Source organism: Tachysurus fulvidraco, chromosome 1 (genome assembly GCF_022655615.1).
Source record: "Tachysurus fulvidraco isolate hzauxx_2018 chromosome 1, HZAU_PFXX_2.0, whole genome shotgun sequence".
Lineage (NCBI taxonomy): Eukaryota > Metazoa > Chordata > Actinopteri > Siluriformes > Bagridae > Tachysurus > Tachysurus fulvidraco.
Window position 1 is genome coordinate 20,279,692 of NC_062518.1, and position 22,112 is coordinate 20,301,803.

Below are 22,112 nucleotides of genomic sequence, written 5' to 3' on the forward strand. Positions count from 1 at the left end.
CAATCCAGTGAGACAAATTATACAGTTCACATTTTCATTCTGTCTAAACTCTAACACACCTTGACAACCTGACACATAGGTGTGTTTGTTAGGACAGAATAAAAATTTGGACTAGACTATGTGAAACATCTTTTCTATATCAGTAATGATAAACAGTGCTTGGTTGTTTCCTTAACTTCAATGTCCTCTTAAAAGAAAGTGTCAATAAACACAAATTTCTTCTTGCAGATTACTATTATTCTGTGGTGAACCCTTTCTCTCTTGATGGGTGTGGTCTCTTGGAGGATGACCCCACCCACATCCGTGAGGTCATGAGTGCTCTGTGAAATTTTCTGATCAGGATTAAAATGATGTGAATATTTATGCATATCTCTTACTAGTCTCAACCCAATTGTATACCTGTGGAAGATGGTCTGTTCTTTAATACAGATTTTTTTATGACCATCATCAAAACAACACCCCATTTTGGAAAACAGTGGAAATTGCCCAGAAGGATATCATAAGGTGCCTTGAAGCTTTTCTGATATATTGTTTTGTGCCAACACCTTATTAAGACATCTGTAAATTGACAATATATGCATAGCGCATTTTTCAATGGAAAGATATGCAGGGCTCACAGACTGTAAGGAAATTTCTGAGGTTACATCATGATACAGAATTTGGCTCCGCTCGATTCAAATCAATTTTATTTCCTTCAGAGATATTGACAGAGAACTGTATCACATCTCAGCTACGAAGGTCCATGTTCAGTCAGCAAGGAAGGACTCCTCAAGAATGCATGAAGAAAGAAACACTTTGGGGTAAGAAACATTAACAAATTAAGATCTTCCTATAAGCATAGAAGAAACAGTGAAGTAAAAGGCAAAAGGATTCTTAATGATATTGTAGAGTATGTTTCTTCTTACAACAAATCTCAGTATCCAAATCCAACCCAGAGGAACTCTCCAGTCCCTTCATTGTCACTTTCTGATGGATACGCCCACTTTGGAATGCTGCTGTCGATGCTGGAACAGTCTCTATTAACACTTAAGTCAGCTCTGTGTTCCCAGAATTCCCCACACCATTTGGTTAAGTGCCATGTGCTCCAACTGGGGCTTAATAAGCATCATATGTGGAGTCAGTGTGGAGTCCCAACCCAAGACCTCTGCCTTGGCAGTAGAGCCCAGTAAAGTAAGTAGGGCTTATGGGGCAAAGGTTTGATGTGATGATCTAGTACTTCTGGGTTCACTTTGCACCCATACATATCTTTTGTTTTGTTTTTGGTGCCATGTAGGTATGTGGTCTTGTTCAGATATACAGACCTACAGGACATTGTGGGTTTCTTAACTTTCCTCAAAAGCCTGTCTTATCATGTTTACATACTGCTTATTAGTTATTAAATACTAAGAGCTTTAATTAGAAGGCAATTAAGCATAGTAAGGGCTTAATCAAATAAAGTTCGGAATAAAGACTATGACTGGTTAGTTCCTTCACTTGGCTTTACTTTAGTCTCACAAGCCAGGTAATATGGTATAGCCTTTCAATAAGACACAATTTGACTAACGTGGCAGATGAGCAACCACAGAACCACTAGATTATCTTGTGTACCTTTGTAAAGTGCTTCAAACTTCACTTTTTTTAACTTGGGAAGGTTTTTTAGTCCAGTATTTACAAATTGCCTTGAAAAACGTTTTCACCAGTACAAAGAATTACGAAGAACCAACCAGAATACAAGATCTCAATTGTAATTTTGTGGCCAGAAGGGTGTAGAAAAATGGAAGAAACCTCAATCCTGGCTGCAACTTTTACAGTGTTGCAAGTTAGTACAAAATTTGCATTCATGAAAATGTGATCTCTCTCTTCCACTCTCTATCTCTCGCTCTTAATTATGATGGTTCTTTGTATGCAGAAGTAGTTCTGAACTTATCTGCAGTATTCACATACTCCGATTCTCAAACAGAGGGAGACACAGAAACAGTGGTCTTTTGCCACCAATTTCTACAGCTACAGCTAACAGGGTAGAATGTTTCTTAATTCTCCTTCCACATTCCATCCTTTTTTAAAAATGTTGCTCTCCCTATTTCACAGGGTGACTTTACATTCTTGAAGGATAATGCTAACTGGCCTATAATTCACTCAAATGCATATAATGGGTTAATGTTGCTCTGACTGACAGGTCAGAGAGTTCGTCGTTGCTTTCACTCAGACAACATGGCCAACATTTGTTTTCTTGGATTCGCATTAGTCATCCTCTGACTATAAGGTGAATGTGTTTCCACTGCACCATTTGGAAACAGATCTAATTCTATCGTTTTAGTCATCTCGATATTGAAAAATCCGGATTTGAATTGACAAGCTAAGCTTCCTCTATCACTTCCTATAGCCATCCCGTCCCAACCCCCCCACCACTGAAAGGTTTCTCCTCCTGTTCTGTCGGCTTAGCGGCTACAGCGTGTGGTATCTTAATGGATGGTTCAGAGGCCACTGGCGAGGTTGGTAATACATAAATCAATTTGTAAAGACATTTCTTCTTGGGTGCTCAAGGGAGCTAGGAGCTTTTTTTTTCTTGACTCAGCGGAGCTCCTGCATTTATCCCAATGGTGGGGACTGCAGTTCCTGCTTTGTGGGTGGTATCAGCAATGCTCCTTCCATAGACCTGAAGGAACCTGTTGTTTCTCAAATGGTGCCTGTTGTGGATGTTGTCAGGTACACTGGTGTTTTCATCAGCTCAAGGATTCCGGGGGTTTCTCTTGTGTTGTTAGTTGTGGCTTCTCTCCATATGATTTATGTGAATTTGGAAATTCCTGCCCTACCAAGGAAACACCAAAAATCCAAAAACACTCACATATATGAAATAAAATATTAACTTACTTGAGCGAACATGTTTCTCCATGATTCTCCATGACAACACAAGCTTTGTTGCTGTTCTTTTTTTTATTACGTCACCTTGTCGGGCTCACTTCCATTAATTCATGGAAATGCAACGATTCTTGCCAGCCTTTCCAGAAATTTGCTTAATATTTGCAAAACATTTGGATAAAAAGCTATCTATTCTCTCACTCACTTGCTATCCTTCACTTTCTGTTTTTCTCTCTGTCTGTCTCTCTCTCGCTACACCTTATAATGTCTTCTAATTGAGCTAAATCTCATTATTCCTCGCCAGGCTAATGGCGCTGTCACTATATGCTAGACTGCACATCTTAAAACAGATCAAGCAGGACTTTATGTCTGAGATTAACACCGTCTAGATGATGAGATCTGTAGATCTGTTTGATTTCCCATGCGCTCTCTCTTTCTCTTTCTCTCTCTCTTTCTCTCTCTCTCTCTCTCTCTCTCTCTTTTTCTTTCTCTCACCACAACATATTTTCTAATTGGGCTAAATCTTATTATTCCTGGACATCTTTATACAGATCAACTGAGACTTTGTAAGTGGAGTTAACATCATCAATGCATAAGAGCAGACAGATTGGTTTATCCATACTCTCTCGCTCTCTTTCTCTCTGTCTTCCACAGAGACATCTCGCTTTTCTTCTCAATGGCTTCTTTCCCTTCCACATTCCATTGAGAGTACTCCTCTTAACATGGCTGCTTTACTTGGTAAACTGAGACACACCTTGATGCTCAATTTGCATGGATCCCTGGCAGGATTTGGTTAGCCGTTTACAGTGTTGCGGAGAGAGACTTTTAGTTAGTTATTTATTTTAAGTTGCTAGCACAGATTTACCAGTGGAAGACTCGGTGAGCGAGTAAGCTTGATGTGCTGGTGGCAAAGAGTTTGAGACATTTCTTCTAAGGAAAACAATGTTTTGTGTGTGTATATGTAGAAATTTATTTATGAATGAAATAAAACACACACACACTCATACAGTATATACAAACGCACACTCATATATATATATTATTTCTGTTGGGTGGGGGTAGAATAATGGAAGCCATGCTTCGCCACTAAAGAGAAAAACTAGAGAACGAAACCCTGGCCCTTTGTACCTCCCTGTGTCTGTAGTTTGTACACATGCTGTGCGTGTGTGTGTGTGCGTAAAGGAATGGGGGCGGGGGGATCACGGAGGCCCCGCAAAGAGACATGAGAGGCTCTGCAGGCTTGGCCTGGGGCACGACTGTCAACAATATATGCCTCCATCACTTAGACAAAAGCAGAACTGCAGGAAGACTCAAGGAAAGAACACACTGGGTCGGTATTTATCACCACTTGTTCCACTCGGTTATGGAAAACACAACTGGCGTCGCTGGTAAATCTGGATTTGGAGGACGGGGTGAAAATAAACGGAGAAACGTCTGTCTGTCTGAGCCTTCCTTCAGGTCCGGCTAATGTCTGATTTATCCGGGGATCATCCGGAAATGACCATGATTTGGCTTAAGGAGAAAAGTAGAATATGGTTTGTAAATGACTATAAATTTGACTATATATGTAAATTGTTCTATAAAAATATTACCTTTAGTGACTCGATCACTAATATTGAATATTGAAAAAAAAAATACTACAGTCAGGACAATTTTTTTTTTAGAATTACAGACATGGCTTCCCCTTCCTCCCACTCTTATTTTCTATTTAACCCTTATCACCCCACCTTCTCATCAACATCATCGTCGTCATCATCCTCATCTTCACCCTCATGCTTTATTTCCTTCCCATATTTCCTTTTCATTCCAGACTCCAGCTCCGTGTTTTCTCCACCACTCTTTCACCCTGACTCATTGTGGTCACATTTGCAAAGATGCACGGCGCTCGCCAGCCGCGTTACACACTCGATGACCTCACTGAATCTTCTAATGCAGCCGAGCCTGTGGAACTGATTACTGTGGACTGGAGTTGCTCATTTATACCCAATACGTAACCTCGAGAGAATTTAAATGTCTCTTTTTATGGGTCTGGTCTGGCAAGACACATTTTTATCGGTGGCACTGTTCCAAATCGGCTTGTTGCAGGCAAATGGTGTTTTTTAAGGCACCCCTTAAAATGTGGAGAAAAAGACAAGATCGTTTACAGACAGACGGAAAAAACAGTATTTGAATTTCTTAGTAACGAATCTTTTTTTTTGTGTAACATCTATACTACATTCTCAACGTCCATTAAATACATATTTTGGAATCTCAAACAGACAAAAATCAGGTTAAGTGACCAGTTTGAATAGGCGTAAAGCGTCTGAGGTGAAGGTCAGTATAATTGACCCCAATGCCCTTTTAGCCTGTGATGAAGGTACTGGAACAATTAAAGCTGTACCATGTTAATAAATCCAGTAGATGACATCCACAAGCTTAAAGCACATTTAATCTCTAATTAATGAGGCCCCTCCCCCAGAAACCCTATTAGCTATGCTAATTAACCCACTGCTAACGAGGAAGCTGCCAAGGCAGACTTCCTGTGGAGTAACTGGGATGAATGTGGCGACTGCAGATTGAGGGATTGTTCTGCAATTGTTTATTCAATCACAATAGCGAATAATGATGTATATAAATATATGCTCAAATTTTCTAGTCAGGATGCAGAATGATATGTTTGCAGCTTATAGAAATGCTAAAAAATTCCAACGCAATATTTTGCCTGATGTTGACTGGTTAAAAAAGGTACCTTATCAGTGGTTTGGCTTCTTGTGTCACCTAGATAATTCTTACCTAGAGATATTCAGACGGTTTGTAGTTATGATGTGTATAAGGGGGCGGGTTTCCTCTGTTTGTGTGCTGGAAGAATCCTGGAATTTCTCATTAGGCCATGGAGTGAAGATACGGCGTACTCGCATTTCATTTGCATGTCGTTAACTTGCTTCGCCGCCATCAAGACAGCCCAGCAAGCTTAGAAAAAAAAGCTGTTTTCTCCACTTCTTTTTTCACAGACATGCCTGTGCCTCTCCTCAAGCTTGAAAAAAAAAGCCTGCTTTTCATCCCAGATGTGTGGAAAGGGTCATAAACTCTTCCTGGGCTTTAGCTAGCCCCCCTTCTTTCCCCATCTGTAATTGGATGCAACAGCGCTCTAGCTCTAGAAAAAAAAAGGTGTCTTTTTCCGTCCTAGGTGCCTGGGACCACATTCAATTAAAACGAACCAGAGGAAAAAAAAATGGTGGCTGTAGAGGTTGTGTGGCACAATTCGAAAACTGGAGGACTGGTGGGTCTGGTGTCTGAAATACAGAGATGTCTGATTATTAATCTAAACTTAAAAGAAAATAAACAAAAAATACCAGATGGTGCATATCGTTAATGATTAACTAGGCTTATTTGTGTTGTGTTTAGGTGCAATCATACCTGGAAGAGGTCTGATTATTCAGCATTCAGATGGAGATCCATCTGGAATGTTGAGGCTTGTTTTCTATGCTAATTTGCAGGTGCTTCTGTGATGTCGAAGGTAAAACTGAGAAGTTTGTAACACGGAGCTTTTTTTTTACTAATCAATACGAACACAACAGGCGAGCGGATAAGATATGGTTGTTTGGTATGTATAGAGTAAAAAAAAAGAGAGAATAGAGATAGAAATGTGTTTGTGTGTATGTGTGTGTGTGTGTGTGTGTGTGTGTGTGTGTGTGTGTGTGTGTGTGTGTTTGTGTGCATGTGCTTCTTGAGCCAGCACAGCAGGTTATTTCTGTATGCATGGTGCATCTACTCATTCTGTGAGGAACATCTATCATTTTAGCCGGTGATTAATGGCCATCCCGAGCGTGGCTGGTACGAAAGCGAAAAAAAAGGAACGAGAAAAAGAAATGCCACTGCAACTGCGGCAAGTCAAGCCCTCACACAACTCGGAGTCCGATTCCCAAAGAACCAATACAAAGCTTTTCTCTGTTATTTACAGCAACGGGCTTGGCTGTGGAAGAAGCTGCTGATTACCGGGTTATTATCTTTCGAAGGGTAACCCAGCATCACCCAGCACTTCACGGTCACATAGAGTCGACTGTGTATCTAAAAACGTGATGCCAGAGTTACTTCCAATTCCATACCCCATCGTAGTGTATTATGTATCTTAAAAAAAACTGGAAAAAGCTGGTTTACTGACACCATTTGGACCCCTTTCCCCTCTCTGAGCATCCCAAGTGGCCCACCCAGCTCTGGTTTAATTAAATAATTACCCCTCTGTTTCTGAACGAGTGAGCCAGCTATGGCTAGTGGTGGTATAAATCAAGTGAAAGGGCATCTCCCGATACACAACTGAAAAAACAAAACAAAACAAAAAAAAGCAGGCGTGTAGAGAGAGTGAGTAGAGTGGTAGATTAAAATAAAGGTCCGCATGTGCAAATGCCGGTATGTTAATGAGAGCAAATGTGTGGGAAAAAATTTACTTTACTAATTAAAGGTAGGGTCTCCGATGTTTGAGAAATGCTTCGGAAAACTGAGTCGGGACGACAAACAAAACAAAAATCAAAACAATATGTTTTGTCAATATGCAGCGGAGAGAGTGTTCAGTGCGCATGTATGACATTAGCAGAAAGTGGTTTTAACATTGTCATGGAGGATAAAAACAAAGAAAGAAAGCAAAGAAAGGCTTACGATAAGGCAAGAAGTAGGACGTATTAATATAGGATCAGCTTTCCAGCGCTGGAGAGAACTGAAGGAGCAGGAAGTTGGCCACATATTCACAGATTCGAGTGAACTAAATGCTGTTACTACACAAATAACACCTTTTTTCTTTCGTAGTAATGTAGAGAGGCAGCTACATCCACGTTTTACTATTAACAGCGTTTAGCTCAGGAGTTATTGACTCGGGAAACTCCAATCTGTGAATATGCGGCCAACTTCCCTCTCCTTCAGTTCTCTCCAGCGCTGGAAAGCTGATCCTATATTAACACGGGTCCTGCTTCTTGCCTTATCGTAAGTTTTTCTTCTCTTTCTTTCTTTGTTTTTATCCTCCAAGACACGCCCCTTTCTGCTCATTGACTACACGTTTGTTTTGATTTTTGTGTTGTTTGTCGTCCCAACACAGATTTCTGAAGCATATCTCAAACATCAGAGACCCTACCTTTAATTTGAGCCAGGAAATTTTGAGTGACAGGAGCTAAAGACAATGTGGTGCTTTTCTGCTCACCATGGTTGCAAAGAGTGGATGATTTATTACGACATGCCTGTAGAATGGGATGTTTTTTGTTTTGTGCTCCATTTAACTTCATGAAAAAGCAGGTGTTTCTGTTAATGCGGTCGGTGAGTAAAATAGTCTGCCACGATTGCAAATTCATAAGAAATTCCCAAATTCTTATGCTTAATGCCAGGGGATGGTGTTATAGCTCATAGTCGTAGCTTTGCTTTCCGATTTCATTCCTACAAAATTCGTTGGGAAATCAGGTTGACTGACTCCAGTATCTCTCTCGCAGTCCTCTCTGCATTTCCATTCTCTTTTCTTTCCACACACACGCACACACACACACACACACACACACACACACACACACACACACACACACACACACACACACACACACAGCTCTACGCTCTATTCAACCCCCACCCCCCACTGCTCCAACACCCACAACACGCAGCCCAGAGCAAAGAGGATTTCTTCCTGGCACTAATAATGAGATTTTTTTTTCCTCGAAGCCTGCCTCCACCGATATAATTCAACAGGGGAACCAGAAATACACGTACATTATACATGTACGGTCCTGCGTTAAAGACGAGCGACTTCAATATGTCATACCTAACATCCGTGTTTTCATTGCTTTTTTTAATGTAGATTTTGTTTCTGAACAGAGAAGGGAAGAGTGGAGTGATATGGACGGTGTGATAAGGCAGGGAGATAAAGTTTGGGTTCTAGAGCTAGATCTACTTCATTGCCTCTAAGCTTGACGTGATAGAGAGAGAAATAGAAAGGAAGAGAGGTATGCTCCATGTGAATTTGCCATGGTTGAAAAAGAGTGAATTTTTGAGGTTTGGTGCATGTTTGTACCATGATGCAATTCACCACAACTTGTATGCAGTGCACCGTTTTTTTGTGTGTGTGTGTTTGTTTGTTTTTTCTCTCTCTGCCCCCTCACACACAGCTGTACTTTGCATCCAGGACTCCATGGTGTGAAAACACTAACACTAAATGCTATTAACACCAAATGTTCATCACGCACAGTATATGATTGGAACGAGCATCCGATATGATCGGGAGGGAGAAAAAAATTCCAACAACCCATGGTGCCTAGAGGCTGATTTAAATTTCCTTCAAATAAATATATACTAAAGGTGCAGTGGAGAAGATTTCTTGGTTGTGCAGCAGAGGTTGAAAAAAGCAAGTATTTACTATTCTCGGAGTGTCTCGTCAAGTCTTTCTCTGTCCCTCACTATCTCTCGCGTCCTCTCTTCCTCCATCTCACTCTCTCTCTCTCTTTTTCTCACTCTCTCTCTTGCTCAGGCTTCTTTCTGGAGGAAACATAAATATATGTGAAAATAATGCATAAAATACCTAAAAACTCGGGTTCTAAATTTTACCTTGGTTCCTTTTTTTTAAATGCTGAATTCTGCTGAAGTGCCAGATGATATTGGATTGAATTTTTTTATGCATGTTTTATTTGATATTATATCACTATGTAAAGACAGACTTTGGAAATCTTGGGCTGTTTTTTTTTTTGTATCTGAACGTTTTTCTTAAAAGACTGGGTTTGAAACACTATTTTGGTTAACACATGCTAGCCGATTATCAGTGATCGTACCAGATGAGTAAGGAATAAAACACCTAGAGGTGTTCTGTTAGAGAAAAATAATCGATGACAGGATGGTGTCATGTGACCCGACTCAAAGAGAAGGTCAATAGCGCTGGTTGTCTTGTAACCAACGAACGTCTGAAATGTTAACTGTTACAAACCACTAATACTTTCATACATATTAACACAAGCGTTTACTTTTTTAAATGTCTGCTAAAAGATGTCTCTTTGGATTTGTGGTTACCATAGAAACGATAAAGTATTTTCCCAGCATGGTTTGACTTCTAAGCTGGAACAACTGTCAGAGTCGCTGTTATGGGATATTAGTGTGGTATAACATGATAATATGAAATAACTAACACACAGGATGGTGACGTTTGGGTAAAGACAGAAGATCACGGGGTTCTTTCATACTGAGAAACGTTAACATCACAACTTCTATTAAAATATTTCAGTCAGATTTTGCATACATGAACATACACAAACGATGAGGTACCAAGTGACAGGGAACGAAGTATATGCAATGTAGTTTACTCCCCGTTCATCTGTCCTAACTGAAGAAGAGGGTGATTTCATACCTTGCAGTTTGGTGTGAACCAAAAGTCTAAACCGACCAAAAAAATAAAAGTTTATAAATAGGTTTTCATTTTTCATGGCAGGGAACTGTAAAGAACAGTGGAAATGGGCCTAAAATTGGTAATAGCTCCATCAAGAGGTGTAATGTCAGAAAAATTACATATTAACTTTGTAGTGTTGGCATATTATCAGCGAGTACACTGTTAAACACACTGACAGGAGTGAAAACACTGCACCTTTAGTAATAATTTGCTTGAGTAAAAGTAAATGTACCGATCGAGAAAATGACTTGAATAAAAAATTCTGGTGAAAACCTATTCGGGAATTTTTTTTTTTTACATTTACATTAACTATGTTAACTAGGTTGAATGTGGTATTTTGGATCATAAAAAGTGAAGATACGTGATCATTTAAGTCAGAGACGCTCAGCTGTCTTCAATGTCTCAGTTTGCTGCTTCATCACTTGGCCATGATGTGTAGACTTTTATCAAGCCTTATTTTGATTGGCTTTTAGAATGAATGTATAATATTCCATATTTGCACAATGGTTCTCTTGCATGTCCTGGGATCATATGATACGATTTAAGATTTGGAATACTGTCCATCTCGTTCTTTGGTGTACATGACGTTAAGACAACTTCTCAGGATTAAAGGCTCATGATGTTCCTTCGCAGCGATTCCGATAATATCTCATGAGACGTAAGGCGAGGCAGTTCCTGAGGCAGTTCCTGTAGCCGTGACTCAGAGTGAGCTTGGCCGGAAGGGAGGCCAGGAGAGACCGCAGGATGTTTTGGATAAACAGGAGCAAACCCAGCATGTGTGGTCAAGCTAATGAGCTACAGCAAGCAAAATGAACTTGTTCCATAGTGCCCCACAGGCATCCTTCTCTCACCAGGAACAAGTAGCTCAAACATACTGTGCTGTACACCTGATAAGACTGAACACATTGTACAAATCCATCATTGTTTTTTTTTTAGCTTTGCCTTAATGAAATTTGTAGAAATGTTTGTTTTTTTGTCAGTAAATTACAAGGCTGAAATGGTGTAAATAGCTCAGCCTGACTAAGAATGAATAATGAAGTTCTTGAGTTCATTCTTATATGTAGTTCCATGTGCAACACAGGAAGAACTTTAAAAATCTCAATTTAGGAGGCATTGTACATCCAAGAAGAACATCAGCTACGACCAACAAGCAAATGAAAAGCTTCGACATATTTTAATTTTTTTTTTTTTCAGATGCATGTCAGAGTCTGGTTGTAAAGGCCTGCTTGATTCAACTCATCAGCTTATTACCTAGGCTTCCATGAGCTAAATTTTGTGTGTGAGAAGAGGATAAAAACTAACGTGTGTAGGGCTGTGGTCGACCACAACATCCTACAGAGTGCCCTGCCTGTACTTTTCAAGATGTCTGTAGTATCGGGCACAAAACGGGGCCCCTCCTGTGAGCATGGGCGTCTCTGCGGTGCTTTGCAGAGGGGGCTGGGTACAACACAGGGATGACTCTGTCTACAGGCCAAATTCTAGTATGCTGGTGTGCATGTACACAAAGATTTTGTGTAAATTATTACAAATACCAAACGTGTATTAAATTTTTGTTTAACAAAAACAACAATATGATTATTTAGCAGTTGATGTTGTGCAAGACGAATATTTTTGGAGTGAATCTCCGTTTTTTTTTTTTTTTTGTCTTATTAGCTTAAATAAAGTAACTTATCTCTCTATAACTGCTATAACTCATGGACATTAAAATTGACATAGCAAATTACCAACTTTCCTTTGTATTGTGCCAATCTCATATACCCAGTATTGATAATTTTCCTATAACAGCACTTTCATGTGGTTTATTTCTTATACCTAGCAGAACTTGCTATGCTAATTCCACCCACACCACAAGTTATGTGATGAACAAGAAGAAAGTGCAAAAAGTTTGGGATTAATGAATACTATCAAGAACAAAAAAAATTTACCATCATCCTCCAAATCTATTGCTCTTACAACAATTACAATGACATTATTTACAGCTAAGTTATCTAACATACAATCGTTCCACTTCACCACTTGATCTGCGTAAGCCACGTATAAATGTTTTTAGCGATTTTTTTCTTAGCAAAGTATGTCCATCTCTTGATGGTTATAAATGTTTCAGTATGATTTCTGATATCTCCATTTAAACGTATTTTTACATGGTCAGCTTTGGCCAACTTAGACCAGATTGTATTCGAAATACAAGATATTTACAGTTTACCTCCAAACCGGTAGCTTTACTCTCCTTGTGTGGACTGGCTTGTATTTCACTGTCAGTTGTATTATTTACTGTGTAAATATCTATTTTCATTGTAATTCTGTGCATACATTAACTCCACAAACAAACAAAGAAATAACTCTGTATTTGTTAGTCTGCTCTACAGGAAAAATGAGACAATACTAGTATTTCAATCTTGAGGTTCAACTTGCCAGTTACCTTTACAGTTTACAGTTATCTTTTCCTTCTTCAAACACACACAATCCAGCTCGGCAGCTAATAGTAACATCCTTCATGAAGCTGGATCAGGTGGGAGCAGTAGACCCATGTCAGGTTTGTATAAACTACAGCACAGCAGTCTGATTTACCGACTGCTTCTAAATTGGTAGCGTCACCTAAATTGTCCTCATGTGGATTGGATTGTGTTTAACCATTGCCCGTGATACACAACAGCCTTTCACACCTATTACTCTATTTGTCGGTCTAAATCAGAGTGAAATTTTGTACTTTTGATTTATGTGTTATTTATTTTTCTTCCATTTCACACTGTATGTACACAAATGAACAGAAAATGCAAAAGCATGAGAGATGATCCATATTCATAAAATCCTGGTTTCAGGAGTGAACTGAAAATGTATAATTTTGGTTCTTTCGCTAATTGGTTTAATTTGTATTTACTCTGCACGTAATTAAGCAAAGTAAAAAGTAAAAAAAGAGTCGGTTGTAGGGCTGAAATTTGTGTAAAACTTATTTATTTTTTCTGAAACATGGCGACTGAAAAACGTAAACGAACCACTGGAGAATCACAGAGAACATGTCTGTGGTTAATAAATTGGTAGAAGATTACATAAATAACTATTTGTCCTTTTGCTCAGTTGGTGCCTCATGATTCTAGAAAAATGGCACCCAGGACCAAAATGACAAAGCTTGTTTGGTTGGGCTGATTCAGAGTCAAATCTGTTTCTTTAACAAACCACTGTAGGCGTAATCTTCATCCGGACTGAGACGATCTCGCTCAGACGTTCTTGAACCTCTTGTTTTGGTCCACACACTAGTGTGATGATTGCTGTTTTCTCAGCTGCCAAGAAAAAAAAGTGGGCCAGCATCTGATTCAAACGGACCAAACAACGCACACGTGAAAGCATCCTTAAAAATCAATCATTCTGTCATCTTTGGCCAACAAAGAATTATGACGGAATGAGTTAAAAAAGTTGTGGCATCTGTCAGGTAATATTTGGTGTGTGTTCCCCTTTAAGAAGCCCCTCCTTTCCCCACAGCAGAGGGAGGGAGAGTAAACTCCCTCAACAGCGATTGAAAAAAAAAAAAAGCTCTCGCGGCGGCCTGTTTCAAGTCCCCCCCGGTAGAAACTGTGCCTGATTTGTGGCCGATGTTGGAGATGTAAAAAAAAAAAAAAAAAAAAAAAAAACAGGAGGAGGAAGAAAACCACACACTACCCTGGGTAGCTATGGAGATGGAGCCTTTTCCTGGCCGCTTTCTTTGACAGGCGTCGAGTAGGGGCTTAAAAATCTTTCAAAAACGGAGTCCAACATGTACGCCAAAGGGAAAGGAACCGTTGTGCCGTCCGATAGCCAAGCGCGAGAGAAGTAAGTTCAAAATTTGTGCGTTGTCACGGAAACCAAACCAGCCGTTAAACGTTAAACGATAAGCTAACTTACCTGCGCGAGCGCCGAGTAGGGAAACAAAACTACTTTACAAACTTGTTCAAACTTCTGTGTTTCTTTGTGTTGTTACAGACTCTGTTCTTGAGTTTGCCATCCCGCTTGTTGTTTTATGTACATTTGTGTGTTTTTCTTCTTTCTAAACGCTCATAATCTGCACCGAAAGCTGGTTTTTGTTGTTGTTGTTTACGGAGGTGAAACTTCTCTCCACGCGCCTCCCGCGCTTATTTAAGTGAACTTCGCTTTTTTTGTGTGTTTTTATTTATTTTTTGTGTGCAGATATTCTGCAAGAAATAGAACAACAACAACAGATTGGTGCATCTCCTCGAGTTTGTGTCCATGCATTCGTTGTTGCACGAGGACGGAGCCGCGGTGCAACGTTTAATAACGTTTAAAAAGGCGCGTGCGCTCAAAATAGCTACGGCATATCGTATAGATTCGTGTTGCAATGTCGCCTGGGCACTTATGCGCTGTTTTTTTCGTGCATTTTTTCCACTTTATTCTGTCTTTATAGTTGACAAAGTTTGGGAAGTTCTTTTGTTAACAGTGTATTAATAATTTTGGTTTACAAGTGGCTTGTATGGGATTTTCTTTCATACTCGAAGCCTGAAAACTCCACGAGAAGTTTTGGGGACTCCATATATAATATATATATATATATATATATGTGTGTGTGTGTGTGTGTGTGTGTGTGTGTGTGTGTGTGTATGTATGTATGCATGTATATACACAGTGGTGTATACAACAACACCATGCATACATGCGTACATACATACATACATATATATATTGTGTGAATATCTTAGGTATTGTTGAGTAGAAGTACACACAGGCTGTTAGTTGTCTTGGTTTGTGTGATCATGTTGTTATACTATGATGGTGTCAGTTCTGCTCAGATAATATCACTGGTGCGTTGATTTAAGCATGGCATAAGGGTCAAATCACAATGCTAGGAGGTGTTTGTGTTACACCCCTTTGTTTCACCAAAAAAAATCATGATAATCCAAGTTATGAGTTTAAAACATTGTTAGAGCTTTTTTTGCTGTGCATGTCCAGTGTGGTGAAAATGTAGGCTGTATGCTTCTAAACTTTTCAAGAAGTTCCTTGTTTCACAGAAGTTTGTAAGAGCTGTGCTCCTTGAGATGTGTTCGTTTTGCCCTGTTGTGTGTGTGTGTGTGTGTGTGTGCACACTAGAGTCCAAACTTAGAATGTTTACACAATCTCTTGCTTTACTGATAGTGTTACCACTGCCTCCACTCCATAAGCTGGGCCTGTGAGTCGCCCTGACCGGTTTAATGGGCTAGAACTGTTGCAGGTGCCAATATTTACGAATCATATCATATAATTTCTTAACTTGTGCATAAATGTGTTTGAAGGGCAAAACCGAACATACTGCAACTAAAAGCTTAAAGAAAAAAAGCCCCAAAAAAACTCAACAAATGCTGATCTGCTTCCTAATTGCCACTTCCTGCATGGCTGATTTACTTGTAGCCCTGCCCACAACAACGCCATAAAAGGTAAAGCTCACTGAGCACTAAAATACTAAAAGATGACTGGTTGCTCAAAGAGCGCCCCCTAAATGCATCGAATAGCAAACCTTCCAGTAGTGCAACCTGGCTAGAGCAACAGATCTGCTACTATAACTTGCTCTAAAGGGTGCCATTACTTTCTCAATGATTAGCTAGTGTTATCGATTTCCCATAATTTATATTTATTTGTCGTGCTTCTTAATTGATTTTTATATATGATGACAAGGTTAAGGAAGTCGAGTTTCTTTCATAAGTTCTTGTAGGATATGACTGTTCACGAATATCACAGTTTGTATCCAACTCGTTCAACAAAGGTTTGTTTGAATTACTGTGAGAACCAAATAAAGCTACTATTAAGGAGTTCTTTTTTTTATTTTGGACCAACACAGAGAAATATTGCAGGATTGCACTGGTTGGAAATACCTACCATAGTACATACCTTCAGCACATACCTTTTAGAGCTTTCCCTACCTTTGGAATATTTGAAGAAGTGGCCTAGAGTTTGATTCGTATAGCATGTTGTTGCTGGTGGGTGCTGTTGATGATTGGTCATTAGCTAGTGGTGGTGTTGGGGTGTGAGTGAACCATGTCATTTCTCAGGGAACGCTTTCATCTATAAATTAAGATTATATACCTAACTGAAACCAGGCACATTTTTCATCAAACCTACAAATCTCAGAAGGTTCGTGTGACGTCACGTCTTGGGAGTTAAGTTGTTCGACCGCATAAGGATCACGTGCCAAAATGTCTCATTTTCTGTCGCAGGTCTATGCAGGCCAGGGTGAGCTCACATCTGTAATGTTTTAAGGACTCAATTAGGAACATATCCACATGGTTGTGGTAGCCAGAACTTTAAAAAGCAGGTCATCTAATGAATGCAAACTCTTGAATACTACTTACCACAAATTTTCTCAGTAGATTGGCCAACAGCCAGGAACGAGGTTCTTGCCAACTGTGATTGAGCATGATCCCCAATCAGTCATGCAGCCATGTTGAATCAGCAGTGGATTGGTTTTAACTGAGCGTTGATATGTGCGTCAGGCAACAGCGATGAGACTCCTGTGCTATAATCTTTTGCTGTAAAGTTTTGCTGCTGAAAGGCAACAGAATTAGTGAAATGCAGATCGTCTATTGGAATTACTAAAAGGCTTGGTTTGGGGTGAGGATTTTTTGGGTTAAGTGAGAGCCAGAGGTTTCTAAAAAGATGCCCAGAAATCAGGACTCTTAGTTAAGAAAAACAGACCAAAGAAAACAACATGGAAATGAAGAATTGTCTTGTTTTTGACAAGCCAGGCTCTCACTGTTGTATTCCCAGGTATTGTACTTAGACGCTCTAAAAGTCCCCCTTAGCTGATTATTTGGATCAGGTGCACAAAGTGACACGAGGAGATGTACCCCAGGACTGGGCATGAGAACCGCATGATCAGGGATGCTCTTTTATCCAGGCATTCTTGCTGAATTATTGACGGGACCGTTGGAAACACGATTTTCCTAACCGTCCCTTTGAAGGGCGCTTACATGCAGGCTGGCTTCATCCATGTTTTAAGACGCCCTTTTGTTCACAGGCCTCAGGCGACGTGTCAGGTGTGCTCAGAGAATGTAGTTTTATTTTATTTTTATTTTTTTTATAAAGTCGTCAGCACGGGGTCCCAAATTCGGTGCATGCAACACGTTGATTAGCGCAGTTACGCCACTGTGCTCTGGCATCCAGACGTTCTTTGGTTGGTTGTGAACACTTTCTAATTTGAAATCATAAACGAATGCTTGTTCAACTGCGTTTGCTCGGCGATACGACATTCTATACATGGTGCTGTATAATGTAAGCCTCAGGCTGGTGAAGGGAGGGGGGAGGGGGGACCCTAAGAGAACACCAGGTTGTGACTACTGCACCTGGCATTACGTTGCAAGCCAAGCATCCTGACCTGTGTTTAATCTTCCCCTTGTGTACAAGACTCCCTACAGAGAAACAAGGTGTCCCAGTAAAGCCGTTCTCCAACAGGGGCTAATAGGGAGGCTCACGTCCTGTCACTCCTTCCTGTACCATCTTGTAGCACTTTCTCTCGCTTAATAGGGAGTCTAATGTCCCGTCACTCCCCCCGTACCATCTTTTTTTTCTTTTCAAATGAACCCTTGAGGTTCAAGCCTCTTAGATCTGCGGGCCCCAATCAGTGCTATAGTCAGCCCCCTACATACAGCATGCCATGGCTCTCTGGGGCAAAGGCACTAAGGCGGCAAAGTGGGGTGGTTTGGTGGGGAGGGTGTGTGTAGAAGGAAGGCAATGAGGAGTTGTGATGGATTTGTCCCCCCTAGCATTCCCTCGAGCAAGCCTCTATTCAGGTTTTTCGAGAAGCAAGAAAGCCAAGTTTTTGTATCGGCAACAATTCCTCGCCATCTTCACCTCTGAGAATACGGAGCTCTTTCAGATTTGCATACTTTACCATCGGGATGCGGCCATTTGAATCGGGGGAGGAGTTGAGCGTAGAAGGAGTGTTTTTTTTTTTATTTGAATATATTTGAATAGAGTTAGCTGTGTTTTGAATATGTGAATTTGAATCGAGGAGGATTTCTGCAATTGTTTTGTTGTTAAGGTTGTGTTTCACCATTAAGCTTGTATTTATTTTGTGGTGTCTTATTCAACATCACATTGTGCTTTGTGTTATTGTTTAGGTACCTGATTTTTTTTTTTAAATTGGTTTTAGACAATTGTGGTTTTGTCCAAACAATTGTACCTTTGTTAGCTACAGTTATGTTTGGTGTTTGGGGTCGAGTCTTAACCAGATAACACCACCTTATTCTGGATGTCATTTTTTTTAACCCCCTATCTTTTCTCACCTCACAGCTAAGCTACCACCCCCCCATCCTTCCCACATCCTCACATATGGACATCCCAGCAGTTTTGATCACTTCCCACCTATTCACCCTTCCTCCAGCATATCCTTAGGCCTGGAAGTCAGGCTTTTAATAAAAAAGCTTCTCTTACATTGTACATTGATGAATAAAATTTGCTTGACTAGAAAACCAAAACTTCAATTCAGATGTATGTTTTTCAACTGTGACAAACTTAGAAGAGGCACCATGAGGTATTACAGGACTGTTTTAAAAACTATTAACATTATGAGTCTAGGGCTCTCTTGATCTGTCTTCTGCCCACTCATGTCCTTTGCCCAAACCACCATGCAATTATCAAATCAGCCAATTTTTTTGGCAGTACATATCATGCAGTTGCCGGTCAAGAGCTTCAATCAATATTCACATCAACCATCATATTGAGGAGAAACGTGAGCTCAGTGACCTTGACCATATTGTGGCATAGTTGTTGCCAAATGGGCTGCTCTGTAAGCTTACAACCACATTGAGCAGAAGTTCAACCTGCAGGGTGGATGGACTTCAAGAGTAGAAGTTCATTGGGCTGCATTTTTGTTTCCAAGAACGTGAATTTAAGCCTGTAGTGATTATACCAGGCTTATGGATCTTGATGCGGTTTCGTTGTTGCTTTAGGATTCATAGGTATGACCAAATTACTTTGATATATATATATATTTTTTTTTATAAAACCTGTAAGGTCTAAACGAGTGCATTCATCACAATGGTCTTTAAAATGCAGCTTCCACCAACTGTAATAGCTACTCGCAACCAATAGAAGTTTTTAGATAGTGACTTTGTTTGAAACCCTCATCCTTGTGTTTATGGCTGTCGTTGAGTTTCCCCCTTTCCCCACATCTCTCAGCAGGAGGCGTTTGCCATTCTGCTCACTCTCTCACGCTTTTGAAAGCCGTATACGTCTCCTTCCTGTCTCTTGTCTCTTAGCTTATCACAAAGACTGTGATGAGACTGATCAAATTATTGTCCCTAGTCGTTTACGACCCGCTATCTGTATTTTGTGTGTGTGTTGGCGGGCGGGGGAAATTACCTAAAAAAAAATCACTGTGTTTTAGGATTTTAACAGTACCAGGGAAAGCAAACGTGTTTTATATTCGTAATGGTGATTGCTTGAGGTCATAAACAATTTTTCATCCTTTAATAGCTTATGACCTTGAGCCGTCTGACAACGTGCAAGCTTGTCTGTAGACTCGTATGCCCTCAGAGATCCTTGTGAAGACCCATTCAGACTTTTCTAAGCAAAGTTTGAGAACCTTAGACACAGAGCGGTGACCTCCCACAGAGTTTCTTTCTTGGTTAGCTGTGAACAGGGAGATGGAAATCAACATGTCTTTTTAAAATCATAAAAGAAAAAACAAGGAAAAACAACACTTTGGCCAAATTCTCTTCTCTATACAGAAGACAGGACGGAGGAAAGCTTTAGCTTTAGTGGCACTCTGGTACTTGGCTACTTGGCAGTATGAATGGACAAACAGAGACAGTAAACAGATAAATTAACTTTTTTATTTTAATACTTCATTTATCGACTTGGTCACAGCGATCTTGTGTTTTGTAACAGAACCGTGAACTGTGGTTAGTTTACTGGTTCTTGCACAACTCCGAAACCTAGGACAAGCAAGTGTTTGGGTTGACAATGAAAAACATTGTTACCTGTAGCGTCATCACCTCGTCCTGAATCTGACCCCACTCACCACATCGGAGATCTGTTTAAGTCTGATTAGTTAACCTGAACGGATGACCGAAAATGTTTTCAAAGTCAAACTCATCAAGTGCAACAACATATTCTCGCTTAGCACACGTGCTTACCTTCAGTTACCTTACGCATCGAGAGAGGAAAAAAAAACAAAACCCGTTTTTGGTAATATCTTTTATCTGACACAGATTCTGAACAGGATCGCTTGTAGCTTTTGTTCTAAAATTGTTCATGCATTTAGGCTAATTGTAGCTCGCATTATGTTACTATATTGTGTTAGTTACTATGTTGTAGTTTCCAGGCAACCAAAACCTGACTCGTGCTAGCGTACTGGAGTCTCCACATACCGGGTCAGCTAGCTAGCTAACAAGTTAATATTGTGTTAGTATAAAACGACAAAATAATTGTGATTTTATTCGTTAACATGAGGGCTTCTTTTTTCTGTCGAATGGCTTACATGACCAGAAATGTTGCTTTGTCGAATAATTGATTGCTTTTTTTTTTCTTCGTGACTTTACCAAATAAACCTTTATAGCTATAGCGTGTAAAAAAAAACAAAAAAAAACGTTGCTAATTGTTTTAATGTTTGCTGATGCAGCGATTGTGCGTGTGTTTATTTACTTATTTATTTATTTTTGCTTCCCAGGTTGGCTTTATACGTCTACGAATACTTGTTACATGTTGGTGCTCAGAAATCTGCACAGACCTTCTTGTCTGAGGTGAGTTGTGTGTGTGTGTGTGTGTGTGTGTGTGTGTGTGTGTGTGTGTGTGTGTGTGTGTGTGTGTGCATCCCAGTGAGCAAAAAGCATCGCAAAGGCAGTTGAACCTTTGGGTCAAGACCACTTACGCAGTTCATCATGCTCCCAGATAGCTTGTTTTAAACTCTTAAAAAAAAAAGATAATTAATTAGAGTTGAAATTAATTAACTTGACTTTTCCCCTATTACTGCATCATTGGTTCGTGCCTGTAGTGGGGCAAACATTTGATAGTATGTCATAATTACATACATCTTAATATTAATTCTAGGAGCCAAAGCGAAAGAACGTATATGTAGCCTGGAGTCTGATTGGTCCGTAGGTGTGGCTTCGCAAACGTGTATCTCTAGCACAACGTTTCAAATTTCTTTTAGAAAGTTATTTCAATAGCTACAATTTAAAGACGTGTTTCACATAATGGAAACCTAATGAGGGGAAACGTTTATTGTAATGAGATGTTTCCTGCTACATTTATGGAAGTCTACAATACATATACATTTAAAAAAAAAAAACATATTTACAAATGTCCGTAGCTTCTAACGTCAGCGATAACGTGGACTGACGTGCTATTTGGACATTCCACAACGTCAAGTAATCCAAACGTATTAATAGAGGTTGTAGTTTATTTCTTATTTCTTGCGGACGGAATATTATTTGTATCTGTCCGATTCTAGTCAGACCGAGAAAGTTATAAGCAGCAGAGACCTTGAGTTGGTACTAACTACTAGTTTCCTAGACCTGAGGAGAAATCGCAGAGAAAAGCTGTGTGTTTCTTTGTGTTGCTCGAGCAGAGAAACCGGTGGAAGCACGCCAGTCTAAGAGATGTCCCGTAAGTTGTAGAGAAATATTTACGGGCTTAATGGCCGAGGGACGTATTGGAAGCCGCCAGAGTCGTGTACAGATAGAGATCAGATGCTCGGAGGTCCATTAGGGGAAAGAATGAACCTATTCGTTGTTATCTGTGCCGGTGCCAGAAATACGACTTAAATATGGTGCAACAGGAAGCATGTTTGGAACACCTAACATTTATCTTTCTATGTTGTTTTTTTTTCTGTGTGTGTGTTTGTGTGTGTGTTTCAGATCCGGTGGGAGAAGAACATTACTCTAGGAGAACCCCCAGGATTCCTGCATTCATGGTGGTGGTACGTCATGTTTCC

General features: G+C 40.0%; 1 protein-coding gene and 1 long non-coding RNA gene across 3 annotated transcripts in view; both read left to right on the forward strand.

The window, feature by feature from the left end:
* Positions 1–54: 54 nt before the first annotated feature.
* LOC113644014 lies at positions 55–12,036 on the forward strand. The gene is made up of 3 exons (XR_003440924.2): positions 55–504; positions 699–800; positions 10,853–12,036. It is a non-coding gene; the product is annotated as an uncharacterized LOC113644014 (long non-coding RNA).
* A 1,730-nt stretch (positions 12,037–13,766) lies between these two features.
* zgc:110158 (uncharacterized protein LOC553590 homolog) overlaps positions 13,767–22,112 on the forward strand; it is a 46,671-nt gene continuing 38,325 nt past the window's right edge. The window contains exons 1-3 of one of the 2 annotated variants that reach the window (XM_027148618.2): positions 13,767–14,023; positions 20,847–20,919; positions 22,036–22,097. In XM_027148618.2, the coding sequence (XP_027004419.1) occupies positions 13,968–14,023; positions 20,847–20,919; positions 22,036–22,097 (191 nt within the window). In that variant the 5' untranslated portion in view covers positions 13,767–13,967. The remainder of the gene's footprint in view (positions 14,024–20,846; positions 20,920–22,035; positions 22,098–22,112) is intronic. The other variant, XM_027148617.2, reaches the window with a different exon arrangement.